General features: G+C 34.8%; 2 protein-coding genes across 6 annotated transcripts; both read right to left on the bottom strand.

Annotated features, from left to right (window-relative positions):
* Positions 1-5,956: 5,956 nt before the first annotated feature.
* LOC107800549 (uncharacterized) lies at positions 5,957-15,751 on the bottom strand. Of its 5 annotated transcripts, XM_016623751.2 has the most exons (10): positions 15,499-15,749; positions 10,721-12,953; positions 10,335-10,639; positions 10,150-10,234; positions 9,172-10,059; positions 8,597-8,843; positions 8,389-8,495; positions 8,175-8,291; positions 7,716-8,101; positions 5,957-6,192 (listed from the first exon to the last, which is right to left on the bottom strand). In XM_016623751.2, exons 3-5 carry the CDS (start codon positions 10,376-10,378, stop codon positions 9,280-9,282), a joined length of 909 nt encoding a protein of 302 aa, XP_016479237.2. In that variant the 5' UTR covers positions 10,379-10,639; positions 10,721-12,953; positions 15,499-15,749; the 3' UTR covers positions 5,957-6,192; positions 7,716-8,101; positions 8,175-8,291; positions 8,389-8,495; positions 8,597-8,843; positions 9,172-9,279. The 5 variants fall into 5 exon arrangements, with proteins under 5 accessions (XP_016479237.2, XP_016479256.1, XP_016479251.2 ...); XM_016623770.2 differs by having other exon boundaries at positions 8,597-10,059; positions 15,499-15,751; XM_016623765.2 differs by having other exon boundaries at positions 8,389-8,452; positions 8,597-10,059.
* Positions 10,717-12,422, bottom strand: LOC142161728 (uncharacterized). The gene is made up of 3 exons (XM_075232358.1): positions 11,657-12,422; positions 11,323-11,486; positions 10,717-11,256 (listed from the first exon to the last, which is right to left on the bottom strand). Exons 1-3 carry the CDS (start codon positions 12,420-12,422, stop codon positions 10,717-10,719), a joined length of 1,470 nt encoding a protein of 489 aa, XP_075088459.1.
* Positions 15,752-16,446: the final 695 nt, after the last annotated feature.

Genomic DNA, 16,446 nt, shown 5'->3' with positions numbered 1-16,446 from the left:
TAGACTCATGCTATGAAGTTTTATTAAGTTAATGGCTTGAAATTATCTTTATTATGAAATATCGAATTGTTTTAGGATTGTGTCGGCTGGCCTAGTTTCATGATAGGCGCTATCACGACCGGGCTAGTTTTGGGTTCGTGACATCTATAGCCGAGAGAATCGACTTATCAAGTGCCTTGCCTCGGGCGAAAGTCCTTAGACCTTGCAATTCAGCCATGTAGCGCCGAAATGATCTCTCTGAAAGGTCATATGCGATCCCATTTTTAGGACCACCGACAACATCCAGCCATATCTTCTGCGCTTTTTCGTCTGAAATGGAAGGTCACTTGCCTTGCTCATTTGGTGGCAAGCTCTGACGGTACTCCTCTACAGTATTCTTGTAGCGACCCTTTATTTGGAAGGTAGAAAATTATTAACTATAGAATATTATATGTACATATGTGACTGAGTTGGGGCCTGAGTGCCGAGATGTGAGTGATATATGTATATATGTGGATCGGGTTGTACGCCGCAACGAGTCTTGTGGCTGTATATATATGTGTATCGGGTTTCACACAGCAACGAGCCTTATGACTATATATATTTATGAGATCGGGTTGCACGCTACAACGTGTGTCAATGATTTATGCCATGATTGGCTTGATATAGCGCTTGGGCTGAAGGAGCCCCTCCGGAATTTGTACACACCCCCAGTGAGCGCAGTTGATTTATATTGAGGGATGAATCTTCCCCATAGGCTAGATTGGTCCTACCCCAGTACTAAGTGACTAATGGTTAGTTGATGTATATATTCCTGGATGGATCTTCCCTTGGCTGGATTGGCCATATACACTACTGAGTGATTGATCATGATGAGTGGAAAGTGTGAGATAGTGTGATTGAATACTCTGAGAGTGTGAGTACATGAGTTCATATATATATATATATATATATATATATATATATATATATATATATATATATATATATATATATATATATATATATATATATATATATATATATATATATATATATATATATATATATATATATATATATATATATATATATATATATATATATATCGTTATAGATATTTGATATGGTATTTTGAGTGGAACTTTTTTTCGAAAAAAAAGAAGAAAAAAATAGTTTGAAAAATATGATTTTATATTAATATTACTACTTTCAAAAATGCTTTAAATTATACACATAATATCAGAAAGTTTATGAGATTTTCTTTATTGTAAAGATAGAAATTATTTTCTCACAAGAAAAGAAGGTTATCTTTTTACCATTTTAAGAATTAAGTGTACGAAAATTTGTACTCTTTATTTGAGATTAAGAAAACTATAAGTTGAAAAAATATATGTATTTTTACATGAAAATTTTAATGAAATAATAGTGCATGAATTTATTTTACATGGTACCACATGACCATAATAGTACGGTGTATAAAAAATATTAAAAATAAGTAGAATTTTAAGTAAGTTGAGATAATTTTTAATTATACGGATAATTAGTTAATTACCGGGTAGCGGGATATTATCAAATTAATTATTGGATAAAGTTTAAAATTCCCCACCAAAAGAATTACGTGGCAGCCCCATGCCTTTCAAATAATGACTCTTAGAGTCATGTATTAAGGTGGCACAATTCAAGAGAATTATGGCCAAGTCATCACCCTATTAAATAATATGTAAAAGCTTGCCAAGCTATCATTTTGATAGCGTACGAATTGTTTCCATTTCCACTCATCACCTACTTATTCACTTGATGGAAAGGTTCAGCAACGTTTCCTCCGAACTTCTTAGGAAAATTAGCAACACGATTTTTCGATTTTAAAGGAGTACAGTGCAATCTTTTTTAAGAACATCATACGGATTTTTTCTTATTCCAGGTATGTTAAGGTTAATCCTTCTTTCCTTGTTGGCATGATCGAAGTAACGATACGTAAACATAATAATATTCCATAAGTTGTTCTACTCTTAGCAGTTAAAAATGTCTATGCTATTCATTTCCGTAAAGTGATATTCAAGCATGTCTAAGTATGTTTTGTTTACTTTGATTCTCTTTTAAAAATCAAAAGGGTAGCTTTCAGTGCTCAAAATACCCAGGTCACCCATGTGAAAGGATCATATTATGGACAAATTAAGGTTTTCCTGTTGTCTTATCATATGCTGGGAAATCAAGCACAACATTTTCATCTAAATGGTCTTGAAGTTCCCATTGATGTGGAAATCACGTATTAGTAGATATTTTAAATTTATATCTTCATTTGGACAGAGACTGGACATTGATATACATCCATAGGCTACATAATATGTTAGCTAGTTTCTTGAATGGCGCAATTAATTTTTCAACAGGGCTGGTCATGTCCTTATATTGTTAGTGGTTATAGTTATTAAGAAAAGAAAATAGGTATGGACTCCCATAATGTCCCTCATGAAGAGGTTTCTTACTGCATTCTGATTCCAAAAGGTATGATTTAAACTTAAAGTCATAAAAATTTTGCAGACTGCTAAAAGTAACACTAGATAGGATATTGAGTTCCTATTTGGTTTGTCTAGCGGTGTGACTAGTTGAAATTTCTAATAGCTTAACTTTGTGGCTCCCTCAATTAACTGATTTTTGGAAGAAAATGAATGGGACTAGATGTTAATTTTTATAATACAGTAATACATGCATCTTCATGCATATGCATTGACCCCCGAGTTACGGCCGATCGAGCAGTCATGCATTTACCACCGAGCTACGGTCGATTGGGCAGTTACATATTTACCACCGTGCTACAGCCGGTTGGGCAGACATGCATTTACCACCGGGCTACGGCCGGTGGGGCAGTTACCACCGGTTAGGCAGTTATGTATCATTATTTACCACCGGTTGGGCAGTCATACATTTACCACCGTGCGACGGCCGATCGGACAGTTATCACTGATCAGTTGGGCAGTCATGCATCATACGATATGGATAATAGAAATAGTCTTAAAGAGAAGCATTATATATATAGGTATTATAAGTATGCAGATAAGGTGGCACTTCTAGATTTAGGTTGATTCTTATATGTCTTTAATTGATGTTGACTTATTGTTATGTGTCAGTTCTGCCTTACATGCTCAGCACATTATTCGTACTGACGTCCTTTTGTTGGGGACGTTGCATTCATGCCTGCAGGTATAGATAATCAGATTGACAAGTCCTCACACAGTAGACGAGGTTTGCATTCAGCGAAGGATCGGTAGGACTCCACCTCATTCGGAGTGCAGCCGAGTCTATGAGTTATCGTGTCAGCCTGTTTCTACAGACTTATGGGTAGGCCGGTACCCTATCCCATTTGATGTCAAACAATCTTAGAGGTTTTGTAGACAGAGGTTCAGTTTGTACAGTATGTTAGAGGCCTTGATGGCCCATATGTATTCATGTTTTAAGAAAAATGGTTCAGTAATATAATGTTGTACACTTACAATTATACATTACGAGTTGTGGCTATGTTGGCCCATGATAGTTACAAAAAGAATGAATGAATTACAGAGTGATTCGCTCGGGCCAGTGCGATACCGGGTGACAGCCACGCCTCCCAAGGTTGGAGCGTGACAAAGTGGTATCAGAGTGGGTCGTGTCCTAGGGAGTCTACAAAGAGTCTATGGGTGTGTTGCGCGCCACATTTATAATTGAGAGGTTATAGGGCCTTTAGGAAATGTTACCCTTCTTTTGGTTCCAAATCATGCCATGGAGCTGAGTTGTAAGAAGTCAGTATGAAGCTTTTGTCAGATTTTGTATGCACCAGAGGTGCAGATATCACAGTAGAGCTTTAAGGCGTAATGTGGAAGGGAGGTTATGCAAAAAACAACAGATACGATGCAAGATTGAAAGGTAAGTAAGGTAAAGGTGAAAAAGATACGACATACTCGAGTACAAAAGGTTGTGAATAGTCAAGACTTATGATATCGTTTGGATTTTAAGTTTAATTTACCCTAGTGAAAATTTTGCAAATCTCCAAGAGTTAACATTCGAGGACGAATGTTCTAAACGGGGGAAGGATGTTACACCCCGTAAGTTTAACAACATTGATATCGTTATAGATATTTGATATGGTATTTTGAGTGGAACTTTTTTTCGAAAAAAAAGAAGAAAAAAATAGTTTGAAAAATATGATTTTATATTAATATTACTACTTTCGAAATAAATTATACACATAATATCAGAAAGTTTATGAGATTTTCTTTATTGTAAAGATAGAAATTATTTTCTCACAAGAAAAGAAGGTTATCTTTTTACCATTTTAAGAATTAAGTGTACGAAAATTTGTACTCTTTATATGAGATTAAGAAAATTATAAGTTGAAAAAATATATGTATTTTTACATGAATATTTTAATGAAATAATAGTGTATGAATTTATTTTATATGGTACCACATGACCGTAATAGTACGGTGTATAAAAAATATTAAAAATAAGTAGAATTTTAAGTAAGTTGAGATAATTTTTAATTATGCGGGTAATTGATTAATTACCGGATAACGGGATATTACCAAATTGATTATTGGATAAAGTTTAAAATTCCCCACCAAGGGAATTACGTGGCAGCCCCATGCCTTTCAAATAATGACTCTTTTAGAGTCATGTATTAAGGTGGAACAATTCAAGAGAATTATGGCCAAGTCATCACCCTATTAGATAATATGTAAAAGCTTGCCAAGGCTATTATTATTTTGATAGCATACGAATTGTTTCCATTTCCACTCATCACCTACTTATGCACTTAATAGTAACGTAAGTTACTTAAGATCATACGAAACTTCTTAGGAAAATTAGCAATAGGATTTTGTGATTCTAAAGGAGTATAGTGAAATTTCTCTCAAGAACATTATACAGATTTTTTCCTATTCCAGGTATGTTAAGGCTAATCCTTCTTTCTTTGTTGGCATGATCCAAGTAACGATACGTAAACATAATGATATTCCATAAGTTGTTCTACTCCTAGCAGTTAAGAATATCTATATTATTCATTTCCATAAAGTGATATTCAAGCATGTATAAGTATGTTTTGTTTAGTTTGATTCTCTTTTAAAAATTAAAGGGGTAGCTTTCAGAGCTCAAAATACCCAGGTCACCCATGTGAAAGGATCATATTATGGACAAATTAAGGTTTTCCTGTTGTCTTATCATATGCTGGGAAATCAAGCACAACATTTTCATCTAAATGGTCTTGAAGTTCCCATTGATGTGGCAATCACGTATTAGTAGATATTTTAAATTTATATCTTCATTTGGACAGAGACTGGACATTGATATACATCCATAGGCTACATACTATGTTAGCTAGTTTCTTGAATGGCACAATTAATTTTTCAACAGGGCTGGTCATGTCCTTATATTGTTAGTGGTTATAGTTATTAAGAAAAGAAAATAGGTATGGACTCCCATAATGTCCCTCATGAAGAGGTTTCTACTACAAGAAAAAGGGCTTTTAGTGGCGACAAAAGTTGCCACAGAAAGTTTAATTGTCGCCACATAATACCTTTCGCGGCGACGACGTGGCGACCAAGTGGTCGTTGATTATACTAAGTGGCAGATACTTATTGGTAGCGATTTATAATGGTCGTCACAAAGGTCCACCTTTCGTAGCGACATTTATCGTCACAAACTTATTTTGGATTGCCACTAGAATTCACTTTAGAGAATCTATCGCCACTAAATGCTAGCCTTTGGTGGCGACGCATATCGCCACAAATCGTTGGCGGCGACTATGGGTGCAACCAAAGCCTGACTTTGGTGGCTACTTTTGTCGCTACTAAAAATTACATTTTAGTGACAACTTGGTATTGCCACCAAATCTCCATTTTTTGTGGCATTAAAATGTCGCTACTAATTATATTTTCTTTTAGTGGCAGTAGGTTATAATCACAAAAGCTCTTATTTTTCATCAGAACACAAGTTTTCCATAAAAGAAAATATAAAACTACAAATATTTGTACAACCCGATAACAATTCTCAAAATAGAATTGTAGTCTTTTTAATGTTAAAAGTCTACACAGTCAAAAGTAGTCAATGTGTATACATTGCCATTTCACGACACTAACAAAAAGGAATAGTCTTCAAGACGTACTCTAATGTCTTCTACGATAAACAAAATTACCATAAAAATATCTTCAAACTACACCTTGAGCAGCTTCACTTTTTCGTTCTTGAAGTATCTTGTCCTTGCTATTAAGAAATAAAGATAAACATCATTAATATACGCATATGTACAAAAAATTAAAAGACTGTAAGTTTGAAGAGAAAATTAGCCGAAAAGAGCGAGAAGTAAAGCAAAGAAAGGTATTTCTGGAAAACTTTTAAAATCCCACAAGCAATAACCTTTTAAAGTTTCACAAGCAATAACTTTTAATTCTAAGATTTCTGAATTGACCATTCAATCTCTGGGGTACAACTCAACAGCAATTAAATGCAAGTTAATTTTTGGAGACATTCCTAACTAGAATAACCAAGTTTAGATTGGAAAAGTGTAGTAGTGAATTGTAAAAGCATTCATTCAGATATGGGAAAATCTCTTAAAAGTTCCCTTATATAAATTATAATCAGTTTATGTCCAACAATGTATAATCATATAATCATCTAAACACCTAAAATTAAAGGGGAGAAAAAGATATAACCTACATATTGTATCTATACTAGTTCAAAAATCAGCAAAAGAATAAGCACAAACCTTAACCCCCAACTATGTTTACAGTTTTCCACCTTCAACCCAAAAAAGCTAAACAACACTATCAGGCATCAACACATCTTATTGGTGCAAATCCCAGCCTTGACCTTTTGGTGTCATATAAGAAATGAATATTCTGTTGTTGATAGTTGCCAATTATCGACATGGCCTAATGAGGAGTTCCTAACATTGCCAAACAAACAATTTCCTCTGGTTCAAGTTTGATGAAGTAGTTCTTTACTGGAAAACTTTGCATACTCTAGCAGCTATATCACCTCCAAAAACAGTGATCAAGCAACTGGAAACTTAAGAGGAATTCCTCTCCAGGTTTGGTCAAATAACTATGTCCAAATGTAGCTGTTGCAAAAATCCTCAAGAGGAAACTATTGACCACATTTTTATTCTTGGAGAAAATGCCTCAGCAATTTGGAAAAGCTTCTGTGATCCTTTAGGCATTAACCGAAGTCCTCAAAATCTCATGCATATGTTACAAACCTTCTGGAAGATGAAAGGTAATAACTATGCACACAGGGCTCTAATTCAAATCCTGCCTATATACATTTGTAAACTTTGGAAGGCAAGGTGCAGTCCCAGATATGGAAATAAAAAAATCTCTAGATATAAGATCTTTCAGGAGATTTTATTTCATGTAAAGGTACATTTGGGCAGAGAAGGCATGCAGATAAACAATAGCTGGTCCTGGAATAGAATTGCTATTGAACTGGAACAATTAAGGATAAGATTAACTTCTACTCCCATCACATGGGCAAGGCCCGATGATAACTGACTGAAAGTAAACACAGATGGCAGTAGCAACAGTAATATGAAGACAGCAGGGATGGGAGGGATTGTTAGGAATAGAAATGGAGATCTAGTTTTTGCCTTTGCAAAGCCTCTTCAATTAAGCACTAACAACTCATTCAGTTTTAATAAATACAGAGTAAAACTGATTTCAAGAGAAATACCTATATAAAGCTTATGATTTATGAATATACACTAAACTGATTTCAAGCGAAATCCCTACCTGTTGCATTCTGATCAGCCATGCATTCATCTTTTCTTCAAACTTTTTGTCAACTTGTAAATCCGTCCGTGCACGCCCAGCAACCATTTGTTCTTCTAGCTTACTTTGCAACTCAGCAGTCATTTCTTCTTCTAGCTTGCTTTTCAACTCGGCAGCCATTTGCTCACGTTCTTCTTGTAATTTTCTATCCATTTCCTCTTGCATCTCTTGACGCATTCTTTCCATTTGAGAAGACATACTCGCCTCTAAGTCTACATGCTGCAAACTGCTTCTTTTGGTAGGCTTTTTTCCATACCCTTTTCCACGAACATAGCCAGTTCGTTCGCCAAGTACAGTGTCTCATTTTCTTCAGATTGTTGTTGAGTTACAATTTCATTGAGTTGGCCCTACAAATATGTATGAAGTTATAGTATAAAATAGGAAACAGATAATAAAATAATAATGATGCTAAGAAATTACATGTATTTGTTGCGACTGTGGATCCGACCACACAATTTCTCCTTTGTCATCCTTACGAGTATGTTAGAGCTCCCAAACTCGATCTGGTGCTGCTTTGTTTCCACTAACAGGATCTCTCTAAAATATATTTCAGTAGAGAAAAATATTTATAACACATAATATGTTATAAATTAATGACGAATAATTTTATAGTGATTGTGGTAAATGCATTTACCGTCGATTCCTCCACTTCGGCAAATGATTTTGAGCCACAAGAGTGCTTAGTTATTTGTTTTCCCCTTCAAAAGTTTAGGTTTATTATTTGGTCCTATAACATATAGACTGAACAAACAGAATAAACTTTGTATGTTCAATACAAATAACCAAAAATAACTAAAAAATGCCAACTGAAATACATGATTCCGATCCAATAAAGAACTAACCTGCACCACTATTTTCAGTCTCTGGAGTGGGATGCACACTTTCTACAAAATCCCTTGATGATAATGAGTCCATAGATTGTACTTGATGAGGGTTACTCGATTGTCCCATATCTGGAGATGGTTGTGTTTGTGGATTAGGCCTAAAGGATGACGTCGCACTAGAATTATCATGTAGTACTCCTACATTGCTGCATCCACGACTCTTCCCACCTCGCCTACCTTTACCTCGTCCAATTCCTGTCATTTCCTGCAGCATCACATAAAAATATAAATAAAGGTTTACATTTTAGAATTCTTGGTTAGAATCTGCTTAATGCACCATAGAAACTTTTGTCTTTCTCTACAGTGTTTATATCATATCCTCTCAATTCTAAACTAAAAACAAATCGAACCAAGTTACAACAAACCAAGCAGGACACAATCCTTCAATGACCTTGAACCAAAGGACAAACCTTTAACAGGAATAGAAGATAAAGTGGCACGATAGTTGTAATGCAAGATAGAAAAGAATATCAAAGGACGTTGCATATGCACTTATTTATAAAAAATTGAGTATGCTTTAAAGTTATATGTACCCCATTCAAAAATTCATATTAATGGCAAAATAACAGAGGCTAGAAAGGCATAAGAAGCCTTGCTTAAAAAAGCACAAAAAAGCTACAGATGGGAAGCTATTTCTTTGATCACTCCATATCACTATCCTCTCCTTCATTATCATCAAATATCTCTTCTTCGCTTTCTTCATCTTCGGTCATATCTATATCATTATCATTAATGAAACCATCTTCTTCAGTATGCCCACTTGTCCCAGCTTGTTCTATTGCATGATCATAATTAATGATGTGAGGTTCAACATCATCCCTGTGTAAAGACACTAAAATATCATTTTCTTGATCACCATTACGCTCCATATTAAATTCAACTTCATTTTGTTGGTAAGCTTCTCCATTCTGTAATGCTTCATCTTCAACATTTGTGCATTTATCATCCTCTTCAGGCATATTAAAAAGGTTGCGAGGACTTGTCTTTAAAACAACAAGCCAATCTTTATCAACCATGTCGTTGACATAGAAAACTTGTTCAGATTGAGATGCCAACACAAATGGCTCATTTGTATTCAAGGCACATCGAGTATTCACACTTGTGAAACCATACTTGTCATATCCTTTTCCTAAGTGAGCCACATCCCACCAATGACACCTGAAGAGGTAAACTTTTCTATTTCCCAAATACAACAACTCGTAAATGTCCTCTAATACACCATAGTACTCCTTAGAGTCTGAATCATCTCCTCTCACAAGAACTCCATTGTTCTGCGTTTTTCTTCTTGATTCAAGATCTTTTGTTTGGAATCTAAATCCATTCACCATCAATGTGGAATATCGATGCACCACTGGTCCAGGACCGATTGCTAAGCTTATGAGCTCATCATTAGCATTTCCTTGGGCAGCTAATTGCAAGATCTACAAAGTAAGACAAATAACTCCCTCTTAACCAATAATATAATAGGATAATCAAAAAGTTTTTAAAATGAGAGTTGATTTAACACTTACATGTGCACGAAACCAAACAAGAAAGTCATTGTTATGCCTTTCATCTCTTCTTGAACTTTGTCTTTCAATCTCTTTTGTATGTTCCCTACATTTTAGATAGAATTAGTTAAGAGAGTGAATGAATTATTCAAATCTGAAATCAAATCCGAAACTATCTCAGAATTGACTAAAAAATAGAAACTTACTCCATGAATGACCAAACCTCTTCACAATTTTGAAGAACATACATACATGCTTGTTTAAACTCATCATGAGATAGTGTGATGGTTTTTGAACCACCTTTTTTTTTTGCCCACTATTTTTAAAGATGGACATTTCAGCATTTGACACGGATTCATCACCATTCCTAGCCGGTCTATTAAACTTGGTTGAGATATTCTTTAAGTATCGTGAGCAAAATGTGAGGCTTTCTTCTGCCACATAACCTTCTGCAATTGAACCTTCTGGACAATTTTGGTTTCGAACATATGACTTAAGTGTTCCCATATACCTATATGCAAATGATTAGATAATATAATTAATGTGTCATTCTAAAACTTTAGTATTGAAATTTATATGAAAAATACATTACCCCTCAAAAGGGTACATCCATCGAGTTTGAACTGGTCCACCAAGCTTTGCCTCTCTTGCCAAGTGAATTGGCAAATGAACCATAACATCAAAGAACGCCGGAAGAAAAACAATTTGAAGTTTGCATAATATGATAGGAATTTCAGCCTCTAGGATATCAAGATCTTCAATTGTCAAGCACTTAGAGCATAGATTCTTGAAAAAATTTCCTAATGCTATAATTGGTTCACACACTTCTTTAGGCAACAAGCCACGTATAGCTACTAGAAAAATATCTTGCAACAATACGTGGTGATCATGACTTTTCCATTCATGTATCCTTTTGTCTTGTATGTTGACGCACCTTGAAATGTTTGATGAAAAGGCATCAGGAACCTTCAAATTAGCTAAGAAAGTGCATGCCTTCAACTTCTCATCAAGGGATAATGCATAGCATGCTGCCGGTAATAAAACATTTTTCCCATCCTCAACTGGGTGCAACCCTTGCCTGATTCCAAGATTCACCAAGTCATATCTACTTTTCACCGTGTCCTTCGTCTTTCCAAGTCATATTCATCACAATAGATGCAATATTATCAACACATTTCTTTCTATGTGCATTACATCCAAGTTATGTCGTATCATAAGAGTCTTCCAATAAGGCAATTCGAAAAAAATACTTTTCTTCCGCCAATTGTAAGCATCATTGGGAACATTACGCTTTCGCTTTTGCCCTTTACCATAAGTCACATTTCTCAAACTTTGTAATTGCTCAAGTGCTTCATCACCTGTTAAGGGATTAGGTGCAACACGGATACATGTAAAATGAAAAATAACCTCCTATTTTTACGCCATGGATGGTCCAATGGAAGAAAGCGACGATGACCCATATAACACAACTTATTACGTAAAGAAACCGATTGTGTATCTTTATGGCAACAAGGACATGCAAGTTTACCTTTGGTTGACCATCCTAAAAGGTTCCCATATGCAGAAAAATTATTAATCGTCCACATGATAGCCACACGCATCATAAAATTAGTTTTTGAGTATGCATCATAAGTCTCCACCCCCTCCCATAATTCTTTTAACTCTTCAATCATTGGTTGCAAGTATACATCTATATCATGGCCTGGAGACTTAGGACCTGAAATAAGAAGTGTCATCATGAAATATGGATCTTTCATGCAATCCCATGGTGGCAAATTGTATGGAACTAATATGACTAGCCAAATGCTATGACTAGTACTCATGTTCCCATAAGGCTGGAAGTCGTCACTTGCTAAACCTAATCGAACATTTCTTGATTTAGCTGAAAAGGTTGGATGGAGCTCATCAAAAGATTTCCAAGCCATGCCATCAGATGGATGTTGCAATACACCATTATCAATATTTTGCTCCTTGTGCCACCTCATTTTTTTTGCTGTCTCTTTTGCCATGTACAATCTCTGCAGTCTTGGTTTGATTGGAAAATGTCGCAAGACTTTATGAGCTACTTTCTTGCCTCCAGTATCTTTTGACTTCCATCTAGACTTACTGCACTTAGGACATGATTCGGCATTGGCATACTCTCTCCAATATAAGATACAATCATTCTCACATGCATCTATTTTAGTATAACCCAAGCCTAAGTCTTGAAGTACCTTCTTCGCTTCATAAAAAGAATTTGGTACAAATGACCCCTCACGAAGAACTTCTTTAAAGAATTTCAACAACGCATCCATCGATTTGTTGCTCCAATGATTAAGGCTCTTCAAGTGAAGTAGTCTAACTACAAAAGACAACTTTGACACTTTTTTACAGCCAGGATAAGTTCTTTCTCCGAATCTTCCAACAATTTGTAGAACTTTTTCGCATGCACATTTGGCTCTTCATTTTCCTCTTGATAATTATTCATATTCTCCAAATTTGTAATTCCACAAGCATCATGAATCATTTCTGGAATATCATCTATTTCAATAGTATCATCATCTACTTCGACATTGCATACATCATTAGAATTTTCAACTCTTACTAATACTTCTCCATGCAAGTCCCACACTTTATAATTGTCCCAAAAACCTTTCCCCACCAAGTCTCTTCTTACTTGGATTCTTGTCTTGAACGCAGTATTTCTACCCCTTTTACAAGGACACCGAATTACAAAGCTCACATTTGGTTGACTGTATGCCCAACCAAGAAAGTCATCTATTCCTTTAATATACCTTCTGTCACATCCATCCCTAATATTCAACCAACTTTTATCCATATCTTTTCTACAAAAAGAAATGCAATCAATTAACCAATTAAAGGGAATCAATAATCAAAACAAACCAATTATAAGCAAGTATTGAACTCAATGATTCTATACAAGTAGAAATCAACAATGGAAACACAAGCTATATAAATAATGTTTGAACTGAATAATTCTAAACACGTACACACTACGATATAAGACATCAATTTTTTTATAATCATGAAAATACATTAGATATGCTAAAAAATAATTAAATACCATAAAATGATCTTATAGAAGACAAGTCCCAAAAAAAAAATCAATTCAATTGTCATGTAAGGTTAGACTAAGTTTATTTTCCCCTTCTCAAAAAGTAAAGAACCTCTGGTCTAACTTTAATGTCATGACTGAACACTCATTAAGACCAACTTTGTAAGAGCTACGTAGTTTGAAACATATAGATTCTCCCAAATATGTAGAATTTACACCTATCACAGAAGTAAGATCACAAGAAATCTGAAACCTTCCACCATTTTAGTAACTTTATCATCCTCATTGGATTATTTCCAGACACAACTATAACAGTATCCAAGAGTTGTCTGATGCACACAGTTTCTTTTCCTCTAAAAAAAGGCAAACCTGAAAAGAGAACTAATTGTTGCGATGAGTACACGTACTAATGTAGATGAACACAATGATTTAATTGGGCAATCTGTTCTTTTATCTGAAGCTATTCAGGCTTTTTACATGAGTGATTTCTCTCTGTATCAAATACTACCAAACATCATCCCCGGAATACAAGACTTGTAAAGGGAATCAATAACTTCACAATCAATTCAATGGTTCTGTTTATTTATTTTTATATTTATGGAAGTTGCTGTTTTAAGTTCCATATTTATCTAAGAGCTAAAGAAGCTTACTTGAGCTAAAGTTCATTTTATTCTTTGAAAAATATACCTAGCTGGTGATTTAGCAGTTTTCTTTTCTTGTCCATTTGACTTTTTTTCCTCCTTCAATGCAGATCTAAGTTCTAATTTCAACTATTTCTCTCGCTATGTTTCCTTTTCAAGGGATAGAGATAGAAAACTGTTTATTTTTTCATATTTTGGCTTTATTCTCAAGGGTAGTTCTTGTTCATCTTGACATCTGAAAGTTTCACTTTTTGGATCTGCTCTTTCGGTTTAGGTCCAAAGTTAAAGCATTCAGACTCCATAACATAAGAAAATTTCACTTAAAAATAATAGTATCAAAGCATTCTTCATCTACATAATGAATTAGCCACCATTTCTTTAGAGATTGTAAAAGAAAGTAGAGTATGTGGAGTCAAGAATGCAATATTGTTTCCTAGTTATGAGCTTCTTGTTTTAAAGAGATCTTTTTTCCTTCTTTTTTTTTCTTCTTAAGTCAGCCACCACTTTTAATTTAATCATTTGGTCTATCCATTGTCCTGTTTCTTCCTTTTTTTTCTGTCGCCAAACAGAAAACGAGAATACTAAAGAAATTTGAGAGGTTAGAAATGGAAGTTCCAAACGAAGAAGGAGAACTGGCAATGCCAATTAACAGCACATATGGGCATGGGCACATGATCCATCATGACACTGCACCCCAAAATAATCACATAATACCCTCTCACATATAATAACTTCCAAAAATGGAATGCAAGACTTGTAAATGGAATCAATAACTTCACAATCAATTCAATGGTTCTGTTTCTAACCGACCTACAAAATCTAATCAAACTTATCTTACTAACTACCAGTTAGTAATCCTAACACCAGATACATCTGAGGACTGCAAAATCTACTAAAACAAACACTATGTCCGCAGCATCGTTAAAGCACCATTAGCCAGATATCCAGTTTAAGCAAAACCAAGAACACACAAAGACATACCAAAGAAACAGGCATCTCGGAGAGATTCACCACAAAAATCAGACTAACTTTTTTTATTTTCTAAAAGCATGATATCTGATTAAATTTGGCTTATATCAATTACAGAACACAAACGTAGCACTGACTTATAATTACCGACTCTCAAGACGTTAGGAAAAATATATAAGACACTCTTAAGTTAATAAGTATCCTAATTACATGATATCTAAACTTAGTTAGACATTGAGGCATGTTCAGGTAGCAGAGATTTTACAATAGCAAGGAAGATTCTAAGCAAAATTTGGGCAAAATTCATGAGTTATCTCACTACACCTGGAATCCACCAACTCAAAATTCATTAGTTCGAACCTAAATATGGCATTGGTAACAAGATCAAATCACAGAGAGCAAGCATATATCTTTTGGGCAGAATCTTTTCATTTAAAGAAGTACCAAATTAATCTTTTGGTCCTAAGGGCATGTTGTTCTAAGTGAAATACAAAAACTCAAATATGTACTAAACTTTAGCCAAACATATGCACATACATAAATTTATTACCTATTTGGTTATGCCTGTCATGATTTCTAGTTGACAGAATACTTTGAACGAATCCGAACGGGTAAAACTGATGATAGTTCTACAGTCAAGTTCAACAATAAAGTTGAACTCAAGCAACAAATAATTCCTAAACTGATTGAGAAGAAATAGCTTACTGATATTCTTTGTTAAAACCTCAGGAAATCAAAGAAACAAGACACCTTCGTTGGGTTCTTCAGCGCAGCAGGGTAAAAATCACCTTCTGGCTTAGGGCTTTTTTGAAGAGAGAATTTCCATTTGTGTTTTGAGATTACGATTGATCTCTTGAGCAGATCTCTAACCTTTTGAGTTCTCTTCCCTTTTTGAGCGTGAGAGATTTTTGAGAATTGAGAGCAGATTCTTGTAACTTTAAAAAGTAGAATAAATAACTTTATATAAGTATTTCTGAAGTGTTTGTATTTTAATTTATCCTTAAAACTTTAAAATGAAAAGAACAGTGGCGATCAAATTGCCACAAAAGTCAACCAGCTAATTTTTTGGAGCCAAATTTTCTCTTTTGCCGGGAAAGAAAAATTTTGTCCCGTAGCTGAAAATATTTGTTGCGACTAGGTAAAGTTGTCTTTTTAGTGGCGACAGATTAATAGTCGCCACAAATAATTTTATTTGCTAGAGTCGCCACTAAATCCTTAACTTTTGTGGCAATTAGTAGAGTCGCCGCTGATACCTGCCACTAAAAACCCTTTTTCTTGTAGTGTTCTTACTGCATTCTGATTCCAAAAGGTATGATTTAAACTTAAAGTCATAAAATTTTTGCAGACTGCTAAAAGTAACACTAGATGGGATATTGAGTTCCTATTTGGTTTGTCTAGCGGTGTGACTAGTTGAAATTTCTAATAGCTTAACTTTGTGGCTCCCTCAATTAACTGATTTTTGGAAGAAAATGAATGTGACTAGATATTAGTGTTTATAATACAGTAATACATGCATCTTCATGCATATGCATTGACCATCGAGTTACGGTCGGTCGGACAGTCATGCATTTACCACCGAACTACGGTCGGTTGGGCAGTTACATATTTACCATCGTGCTACAGCCGGTTGGGCAGACATGCATTTACCATCGG

The sequence above is a fragment of the Nicotiana tabacum genome, chromosome 16 (assembly GCF_000715075.1).
Source record: "Nicotiana tabacum cultivar K326 chromosome 16, ASM71507v2, whole genome shotgun sequence".
Lineage (NCBI taxonomy): Eukaryota > Viridiplantae > Streptophyta > Magnoliopsida > Solanales > Solanaceae > Nicotiana > Nicotiana tabacum.
The sequence above is the reverse complement of the archived record's forward strand: the minus strand, read 5'-3'. Positions and strand labels throughout refer to the sequence as shown.

Coding starts and splice junctions, on each gene's coding strand:
- LOC107800549 (XM_016623770.2), bottom strand. CDS start 10,378: ATGTATGTTCTTCAAAATTGTGAAGAGGTTTGGTCATTCATGGA. Junction 10,235..10,334: donor GAGGTTTGGTCATTCATGGA/GTAAGTTTCTAT, acceptor TCTAAAATGTAG/GGAACATACAAAAGAGATTG. Junction 10,060..10,149: donor TTGTTTGGTTTCGTGCACAT/GTAAGTGTTAAA, acceptor CTTACTTTGTAG/ATCTTGCAATTAGCTGCCCA.
- LOC142161728 (XM_075232358.1), bottom strand. CDS start 12,422: ATGGATGCGTTGTTGAAATTCTTTAAAGAAGTTCTTCGTGAGGGGTCA. Junction 11,487..11,656: donor TTTAGGATGGTCAACCAAAG/GTAAACTTGCAT, acceptor ATCCCTTAACAG/GTGATGAAGCACTTGAGCAA. Junction 11,257..11,322: donor TGATACGACATAACTTGGAT/GTAATGCACATA, acceptor TGACTTGGAAAG/ACGAAGGACACGGTGAAAAG.